The sequence below is a fragment of the Podarcis liolepis genome (genome assembly GCF_965112155.1).
Source record: "Podarcis liolepis genome assembly, chromosome: 7".
In the NCBI taxonomy this organism is placed as follows: domain Eukaryota; kingdom Metazoa; phylum Chordata; class Lepidosauria; order Squamata; family Lacertidae; genus Podarcis; species Podarcis liolepis.
The window spans coordinates 54,795,585-54,805,551 of record NC_139561.1 but is presented as its reverse complement, the minus strand read 5'-3'; the positions used below and the strand labels follow the sequence as shown (position 1 = coordinate 54,805,551).

At 46.1% G+C, this 9,967-nt stretch overlaps 1 protein-coding gene across 5 annotated transcripts in view; it reads right to left on the bottom strand.

Moving 5' to 3' along the window:
• Window positions 1-724: 724 nt before the first annotated feature.
• Window positions 725-9,967, bottom strand: part of SF3B3 (splicing factor 3b subunit 3) — a 33,706-nt gene continuing 24,463 nt past the window's right edge. For 4 of the 5 annotated variants that reach the window (XM_083514923.1, XM_083514924.1, XM_083514925.1 and 1 more), the window contains exons 18-26: window positions 9,793-9,967; window positions 9,056-9,261; window positions 8,433-8,589; window positions 7,516-7,641; window positions 6,233-6,445; window positions 5,462-5,560; window positions 4,014-4,157; window positions 2,398-2,502; window positions 725-1,442 (exon numbers count right to left, since the gene is read on the bottom strand). In XM_083514923.1, coding sequence (XP_083371049.1) covers window positions 1,302-1,442; window positions 2,398-2,502; window positions 4,014-4,157; window positions 5,462-5,560; window positions 6,233-6,445; window positions 7,516-7,641; window positions 8,433-8,589; window positions 9,056-9,261; window positions 9,793-9,967 — 1,366 coding nt within the window. In that variant the 3' untranslated portion in view covers window positions 725-1,301. Of the gene's footprint in view, window positions 1,443-2,397; window positions 2,503-4,013; window positions 4,610-4,837; window positions 5,561-6,232; window positions 6,446-7,515; window positions 7,642-8,432; window positions 8,590-9,055; window positions 9,262-9,792 lie in introns of all 5 variants that reach the window. The other variant, XR_014528783.1, reaches the window with a different exon arrangement.

Genomic DNA, 9,967 nt, shown 5'->3' with positions numbered 1-9,967 from the left:
TGAGCTCATGATTATTAAAACCAGACACTGATCTCTCAGCAGCCAGCACATTTTGAACTAAACATCTGGTCCTCGTAATATCTGAAGGGCATTTGTATCTCTTCAAGTAAGTATCTGCGTTTAGGAGCTGCAGCCAGTCACAAGTTCTACAGACACCTGCACTCTGTCCTCCAGAGGTCAGGAACCTGTGCCCTTCCAAGTATTTGCTACAGCTCCCATTATCCCTGACTATTGGGCCAGGCTGACTTGGATGAATCAAATCCCTGTATTACATTTAAAACAAGTAGTCAGCCCACCATACAGAGAGATCTGTCATTCATATGTAATGCAGCCCCAAGAGCAGCTCACAGGGAGGACATGCAAAAGGTTTGCTTTTGAGGAAAGTAAACATAACAGCAACATTATCTTCTCTGAAGGGCTAGAGTAGGTTGGGAGACAATTCCAGAACTTGAGCATAAACCTCCTTAGGACAGCTGAGAGGGCTGAACAAGTCTTCCACAGCAGAGTAAACTGAGAGTAAGATCTCTAGAGAAATACAGAGCCTAATACTAGACACTGCAAGTGCAGGGAAACGTGGCTTTCTGCAGCCCAAAGGGTAAGAAGTGCATCATTTTAAAATGAATGATAAGATTGATCTTCCCATGAATTTAATGTGCCATTGGCAGAGCTCCTCCCTAGCTCACGTCCCCAGGAGCAGGTAAAATTCATGAGAGAAGTCACCAAACAGGTTTGTCAGCCAACCTTTAATCCAGATGCTGGGTTTTATTAAAGAAAAATCTATGGCCAGATTCACACAGGCCATCTCTTCAGCAGACAAAAGGCTAACTTGGTACAAGACTCTATTTACAAACACAGAGATAAAAACTGCAGGATGGAAAAATTACAGCAGCCACGCCCACAAGGCTTCCCAGACACTGGCCAATGGAAGAGGAGGAGCCCTAACGTCCCTGTGCTCATATCTTACCAACTCAGAAAAGGGGACTTCATCTAGCTAGGTCACTTGACAAGGAAAGGGCACCAGGGCCTTGTCCAAGGGCAGGTCGGTAGTGGGTGCAGCACCCAAACTGTCGGTAAAAGGGGTGGAGCCAGAAACACGCCTGAAAGGGGAGGCCTCGCCACTTGGGAGAACCTGACTGACTCCTGGAACAGCACGGACAGAACAGGTTGATGACATGGTTGGACTTTCAAGTCGCTGGAAGAAAACAAGAGTACCAAAGTGGGAGCAACTGGCCAAAAAAGCTCATACCCTTCAAAACATCTTTGGAACAGGAATCCCAGCCACGTCCTTGAAAAGGCGCCTCTTAGAAAGCATAGCGGGTGCGGATGTCCTCCAGCTTCTTGGACACCTCTGGTGGGGTCCTGTCCAGCTCTTCAGACACGTTCTTCTGCTTGTTGGGCTCCATGGAGTTGAACTGCTCACACAGATCCCCATCAATGACATTCTAGCAAGAGAAAGAAAGTGTGGGGGGCTATTTTAGAAGCTGCAGCCCATGGAACAAAGGAGGGAATGGGCTCAAGCACAGAAAGCAGACCCAAAGCACACAGAACAAGAGGCCTTGTCTAAGAGGCCCAAAGGTTCTCCACAAAAGTCAGAATGAATAAAAGCAAATTCTCTCTTTAAAAAAGTACAGGTGTTCAGCAGACATTTGCCTAAAAGTGAAAAATTAAGGTGTCCACAAGTTCATGGAATGGGGGGGACGGGACAAAAAACTAGCAAACTCCAGCAAAAAAACCTCGAACTGTCTTGCTCAAGATCACCCCAGGGCTTGGCATGTGGTGAACTTGCAGGTTTAGAGCTACACTGATAATGTTGCAGTCTAGAAATGAAGACTTAACAGTGCTAATGCAAAAATAACCTGCTACATGACTCCTCATTGTCACAGAAGCATTTCCGGAAATGCAGATTCATATGGGGGTCCAGAAACCAAATTCTGACACCATGGACAGTGCTGCCCTACCCATGATGTACAGGTGACCCAAGAGAAACACATGGTTTCCCAAGAAAAAAGAAGACCCACCTTGATACCTAGGTTAGTTCTAACGGGATGCTACCATCACCAGGGAGAACTGCAATAGGGAATCGCGGGGAGGGGGCTTGAAATCTATACTTATCACTTAGAAAAGACAAATATCTATTCAGATAAACCACCAAGATGGTGAAAAAGAAAAAGTCAGAGAATCACGTAGACATATAGGCCCCACTGCTGATTACCCTTCTTAGCAAGCAGAATCCTGTCCTGGAAAAGCCATTCCAGCAACCTCAGCAGATGCTCTGACCAAAGCATAAAATGCAGGGGGAAATTTGGCCTTCACATTGGCAACTTTTACCATGAACAGAGCTCATGTGCTTACTAGCATATGATGGACACGTAGCAGAGACCCACAAACTCAGCCTACCTTTACTGGGAAGTAATAGGAGCGGAAGCTGAGGTGGTCTCGTCCACAGAGAGGAGGGTGTTCAGACCTCAGATGCATCTCAACATGCTGGAAGAAGTCATGATCCTGAAAAGAGCAGAGAGCACCATCAAAGGTAAAGGAAAACAGCTGGAAGCAGCAGTGTCATGCCACACCCGGGGCCAGCATTGAAAAGAGGAGCGGCTGTGATTGGTACACTGGTTGACAACACGCCACCTGAACAAACCTCTTAGAGCAGGGGTAGGCAACCTAAGGCCCAGGGGCAGGATGCGGACCAATCGTCTTCTCAATCTGGCCCGCAGACAGTCCGGGAATCAGCGTGTTTTTACATGAGTAGAATATGTCCTTTTATTTAAAATGCATCTCTGGGTTATTTGTGGGGCCTGCCTGGTGTTTTTACATGAGTAGAATGTGTGCTTTTATTTAAAATGCATCTCTGGGTTATTTGTGGGGCATAGGAATTGGTTCAGGTTTTTTTTTTTTCCAAAATATAGTCCAGCCCACCACATGGTCTGAGGGACAGTGGACCGGCCCAGGGCTGAAAAAAGTTGCTAACCCCTGTCCTAGAGAGAGTGGGCCCTCTGCAGGCTGGCATTCATCATTTTCGGGAAGGATGTGTTTACATAGCAGGAAGTTCATCACAAAGCACTGGTCCAATGTGGATTTCCCTCTTTGGAAACCTGCCTGGACTTCAGATATCACCTTATTTGTAGGAGCCTGGCATATAGTTTAGAGGCTACAGCTAACAAACTAATGGGTCTATAACTGGCAGGATTTTTCTAATCACCCTTTTTGTATATTGGGGCAATTATACTCCGCTTCCACCCTTCCGGTATTCGACCTGAGCTGTTAATATATGAAAACTGTTTTGCAAAAATGGGTGACCAGAAATCCGGTCTTATCTTATAAATCTCCATTGGGATCATGTCTTCTCCTGGAGCTTTATTGGCTAGTTGGCTTACAATTAGCCTTTTAATCTGATTGGGCGTGATGTCTGGCCAGTCTGGCAGTTATAATAACTGAGTATAGTAAACTTGTGAGGGTGGGTCAGAGTGGGGGCCATATATTCTTGTAAAATATGTCACCCAGTCCTTTCCTTGGACAGATGCTTCTAACGAGTAGCCCAGCCCATTTGTACCATGGGCAACCAAATGCCCAAATTTCCATGAGTCCTTTTTAGCTCTGCTTCATTCTGTCATGCAATAAAATTTTGGTCATGCCTCATGGGCAGAGCCAACTGGCAAATGTGGGTGTCACCTGTGTCAGCAACAGTTTTCAGGGTACATTATATTGCCAGGTATCAGTGTATGCATTGGGGAGGGGGGAGACATACAGAGAGCAAAGAGAGCCATAGGCAGCTCAGGAGGTCCAACAGCAGCCAAGCTCAGTACGTGCATTAAAGCAGATCCATTTCTGATCCACACAAGGAAGAGCCAAGAGGCCAACTGTGGGCAGGGAGTGGCATAGCCTCCCCACCCTTTCAGCTTTGTCTTCCATCCTCCCATAACTCACTGTCACTACTGCAGGGCATTAAGTGCTCCTGCTGCACTATGTAGATGAACAACTCTTAATATTTCCATCATACAAGAACTTCCTACCTCGTGTGATGTAAACGGGACCAGAATGCCAATGCCCCCAGATAAGGTCGTGTAGACAAGAGATTCAGAGCCTCCGGGGATTAGAGTCGTCTTCTGCAGGGACAGGACTGTTTCCCCTACATGGTAGTTCATAATCACCTCTGCCTGAAAGTAAGACAAGCAAGACTTCAGCAGGTGACCTAAGATAATGCATTAAATCCAGACAATCTCATTTTCATTAAAGAAAACCTACATTTATCACTTCCAGTGGTTGGTGAGGACATTTCTAAACACACTTATAATGCAAACTTGCAACAGTGATTTCCTATGTGTAATGCTTGGGGAGGGAGGTGCTATTAGGCTACTGGAGTACACTGGACCCCTTCCATTATGAGCACAGTATTTCATTAGGACAGTATTTCACATTTCTAAAATGCAGTGTCAATTAAATTATCCCCCCCCCAAAACAGGAGGATTGTTGAAATATGTCTTAAAATTTACTTCCTGCTAGCTAAGTGTAAAAAATAAAATTGTGTAGGAGGGTGCTATGAAACTCGGAAGGCATTTCAAGTATTTGCAAAAAAAAATTTAAGCAAACCTGAATCACTTCATACTCCCTACACAGTGGTACCTCGGGTTACATACACTTCAGGTTACATACGCTTCAGGTTACAGACTCCGCTAACCCAGAAATATTACCTCGGGTTAAGAACTTTGCTTCAGGATGAGAACAGAAATCGTGGTCCGGCGGCGTGGCAGCAGCGGGAGGCCCCATTAGCTAAAGTGGTGCTTCAGGTTAAGAACAGACCTCCAGAACTAATTAAGTTCTTAACCCAAGGTACCACTGTACTGCTCAACAATTACATGGGGTCAGTTGTCCTGGGTTGTTTCTCCCCCATACTGTTTCAAGTTTCATTTAACTAACAGGGGTCCCAATGTTCCCCTATTGGAAAGGGAAACTGTCCCTCCTATCCCCAGGAACTTCTCAAAACAGAGTAGGGGGGAAATCACAAAGGTTTTGCCTGTATCATGTTACAGCACTTCATGAACACAGAAGAGATTTTTCTGTGAACTTTAAAAAAATCCCCATTCCTTTGTGCATGAAAAACAACTATAAGCAACCCTAATTACAAAGCTCCAAAGGCATCTGCTTGACCACAGGAGTACAATTTCACTCTATGCAGGGGTTTAACTCTGCTCCACACTGCATTTATGTAGATACAGAAGCCCTTTCAGGCTCCAACCGGCGGACAGTCTTGTTATTAATTCCATACGGATACTGGCTTCTAAAACCAATTCACCACGACATGTTTTTTATCAGTAGATTTATGCATAGATTTATATATTTTTAAAAAGGAAGTTGCTGGTTCCAGAAAGGCAGGTAATGAAGTTAATAAATAACCAAAGAACAAGAAAGAGCCTCCAGTTTCTCATCTGAGGAAGCACCCCCTTCCCTACACCAAAGTTACCTTTTGAGAAGCCCCATTAAGAAGGCCTCTATCCCATAACGCCTTGTTTCCAGTTGGGTCCTCGTCTACCTCATCATTTGTGTTGGGTGGTAGCCGCACCTATAGGAGGAGGCATCAAGAGTGTCAAACTCACGTGTGGTCTTAATGGCAAACGGGAATAACTGGAAGGTGTTGTAAGCATGAATTCAGAAAAGCCCAAACCAGCAAACACTCTGCATGTCACTTCAAACCACAATGAGTGCCCCAACCTGGGTTCACAGCATGTTTCTCCCCCAACAAACCATGAGAGTTAGCCAAGGTTTGTTCTTAACTCATTGCCTGTGCTTGTTGGAAGCAAACAAACCAACAGGCTGATGTCTGAAAGTCACAACAAGCCATTGCAGCCGCAGCAGGAGAGGAGCAGACCAAGAACTTTTCAGGAGCATGCACCAACACAACCACATAAATCCGCAAGCTGTTTTTAGCTGTGGGGTGACTACGGTGTGTAATCCAAGCCACAAAAGGAGAGCAACCAAGCATGTGTCTCCATTAACAGAACAGTCACAAGGTGTGCACTTTGGCAGAAGAGTGTCCAGAGGAAGTTGCCACCCCCCATGACAGCAGCATGTGAGTGTGGGAGAAAGGTCTCACAGGCCACCGGCTAAATGGTGGTTAGCAAAAGCAAAAGGCTGGGGTTTCACTGGCATCTCCCACATCAGGGAATCAAAACGACAGCAGGACAGTTCTCAAATGGGCCCCAGGAGTTTCCTGGCTGCATTCAGGCTGACTCACCACACAGATGTTGCCAAACTTGTCAGCCCCAGCCACTGTGTCATAGTCGAGGAGGCAGGCAGTGGTGACCCAGCGGGGGTGGGTGTCATCTGCAAAAATGATCAGCTGGTTCTCGTTCCTCTTGTAGCGCACCCAGATGAAGCTCTCCTGGACATCCGAGACGATCACTCGGTGCCCAATGGTCTGGATCCCACAGATGTAGTTGGCAATGTGCTGGGAAGCGACAGCAATTCAGAAAAGCAGTTCAAAAAGCAGAAAAGGGAGGCTGTTCAAGGCAAGCCCCAAAATCCCTTCCTGAGGCACTACGCCAGGGGTCTGCAACCTTTAAGACAAAAAGAGCCACTTGGACCGAAGAAAAAAAAACTGGGAGCCGCAAAACCATTGCGACATTTAAAACAGTGGGGAGTGTCGGGGCACACAATGCGCCTCCTCCCCTTGCTAGTATCTGCCCCAGAGCCACAGCAAAAGTGTAAAAGAGCCACGTGCGGCTCCGGAGCCGCAGGTTGCTGACCCCTGCACTACGCAAATGAAATCTGAACATCACTGGCATCTCTCTGCAAGGCTATGATCATTTATAGTGCAACAGCTGTAGCTTTCTAAGAGAGAAAAGGAGAGTTGGGACATTGCTTATCTGTGATCACTTTCTATATCTGAATGTGCACTGAGAACCAGTGCTAACATCATTCTAGGTAGTTCTCCTGATTCTAGAAATACTCAGAAGGCCAAACAAACAAGGGAAAAGCAAATCTGTGAAATATGAAAATGTTCCTATTTCTACTTTCTATAACCCAGAACCCGCCAGAACTACAAATCCCATCATCCTTGACCATTGGCCACACTGGCAATAGCTGATGAGAGTTGTAGTCCAAAACATTTGGAGGGTCCAGGCTGCTCTGTGCCCTTTTGTGCAGACGGTTCACTACACCATTATAAAGTTGGTGTCAGGAATGACTAAAAAAAAATCCAAAACTTTCAACTATCACCTTGTGTGAATCACAGGCCATGGCTTCATAAACACAAGACCACACCTTTGAGCCTCAGAGTCTCAATTCTATTCCCAAGGGAAAGAAAGGTACAGAGAGGGTAGAAACAGCCCTGAAGACTTGCCCCTTAAGCAATCTAAAGGAAGCCAAAGCTCTGGGCAAGAGAATGTTTCCCTGGAACTTGAAAAAAGTTCAAAGGTTTCAACCAAATTTGTTAAAAGTGATAGGGTATATCTGCATTAGGAAATGCAGCTTCCAGGAGATCTGCACACACAAACACACACACAACGTTCTAAATACCTTATTCTCACACTTCCGGAGCAGCTTCTTCTTGCCCAAGTCATATACCCGCAAGAGTTTCCCCACACCAATGAGCACTCTGCCTTGGAAGGGGGCAATAGCAGCTGGTACCTCCTCTACTGGGGTCTGAACAGAAAGGAAATGAAAGAGAAGAAGCCTTTGTCAAGCAGACTAAACAAAGATCATTAATATTACCCTCACTGCATAGATGACGTCCCGCCACTGCAGGGATAGGCAAGTTTCAGCCCTGGCAAAGGATGCGGATCCACCACCACTGACTTTGGGGGCCCACTTGAATCAAGTACCCACTGCATCCACTGGGGAAGAGATGGACTTTGCAAGCCCACAAGGACAAACTGCCTCTAGGAAGGGGCCTCCTAGTCCGGTTCCTGCCCAACAAAAGAACCTGCCTCCACACAGGTCCAGGCTGCTAGGTATCAACAAGGAGGAAGAATTCAACTTTTGCAGTGCTCTGTACATTGTTGGCTTTCTCCATGTCAACAGAAGCCAAAGTATTCAGCAACCACCATCAGGTGCTGCAAAAGCTCAAGTCAGATCACCTATAAATGACCCATTCACAGGTCTATGCTTGTTTTGCTTCAAATGTCCATTAGATAACTGCAACTGTCACACCATTACTATAATTGCTCAAATTTCCCTGGCAGCAAGCAATGTGCATACATTTTGCATGGCAAACACATGCAAAATCCAATGTGATTTTTGATATGGCTGCTGTTTTGTGCACAGAAGGAAAACCATTTGTGGAGTACTTACTAACAGTGATGGTCCTCTGTTCCCAACCAAGAGATTTCCATCCCAAAAAGTCGGTACATTTTAGCAACCTCTTGGCAAGCCCCATCCATGTTCATCTTCCCAGATTCCTCCCCCTCCAGCCCACTAGTGGAGGAAATTCTCACCTTGTGCAGGAACTCAAGCTTCTCCCCACTGTTTATCAACTTATAGGTGTAGACAAAGCCTCCAGCCACAGAACGTGGGTTCAGGATGAGGTCCTTGGCTACGCCCACTAGAACATGCCAGTCGTCACCACCATTGGCAAATCGGCACACTGCCACACTGTAGAGAGCCAGAACGATAATGTTACTTGACAAGACAAAGGGAAGACTGGGAAGGCAAAAGAAGTAGTTGCTTCACAGCAATGAAGAGCAAGAGAGAACACTTTGGGGAAAGGCAGCAGCGAAGGGTATGTTGTATCATTTGCTTATGGTAAGGCAGTATAGAAATGCAATACGCAAACTGAATGAGATTTAATTAGGGCCGTTGTCAACTGAGAAGATCATGGTAAATGACTGCTATCGGCCCCAAGACCCCAAACAACTTCAGGTAGACCGCATTTTTGCTTTATTTAATTAGATTCTAGAGTCATCTGGCAACAATAGTATAAGTAAATATTTGGTTTGACTGGTGTACTTCAAGTATGACCAAGGTATGACCCGGTATAAAGAGTAATTTTCATTATTTAGCAGAAAGGACAGCATTCAAAATGGTAACTTGCTTCAGAGGTGCAGACACTGTTCCTTACCTGAAGGCAGCTTCATTTTGCTCCAGCTGGACTAGATCTAATGTGTTTCCTTGGATGGGGTTCATCACCCGGACAACAGACGCCCATTGTCCATTTCCTGCTTTTGGGGCACCAAAGATGGACTCGGGAAGGTTCTCGTTCAGAAACGCGGCCGCCATCTCTGCAGCTAGTTCCCTCTCATCTTCCCCTGCAGCTTCCACCATTTCCTGCAATGCACAAGGGGGCAAAAAAAAGGACTGTAAGAGCTGCCTGGTAGTTCAGACCAAAGACCTATCTCTACTGCAGCATCCTGTTCTCACAGTGGCCAAAGCAGATGCCTCTTGGAAGCCCAAGCAGGACCTAAATCATTCCCAACAACTGGCATTTAGAGGCATGCTGCTTTTGGCAATGGAGACAGAATATAGTCATCATGGTTAGTAGGCAACTGATAATCTACTGCTCCATGAATTTGTTTAATGCTCTTTTAAAGCCATCCAAGTTGGTGGCCATCACTGCTTCTTGTGATTTTGATGGTTAGGCATTCCTAACTGAGGTGCAGAAAGTAAGTGAGCTTTTCCATGGGTTACAAAAGCAGACTAGCCTCCTCTCTAGAAAGGAAAGAGGTCACTGCTCTGCACTGTGTTGCGGCAACTTCCCCACCAAGTACAGCAGCAGCAAAAGAAGCTCCAGCTCACAGAATCCTGTCCCTGCCCTTCTTTGGTGAGAGCTGGGCCCCAGGCAGAAGCCAGGCATCTTACCTCCGCCATCTGCTGCTTCCTTTGGGCTTTAGTGGCCTCAGTATAAGCATTGTGGTCCGTCTCAATGATGATTAGGTTGTTGCTCTCAGGGTGGATGACAAACTTCCTAGGAGTGTACTGCAACGGGAAGGCAACCTGGTTGAAGACAGCTCCAAGCTTCTCCAGGGCCAAAATC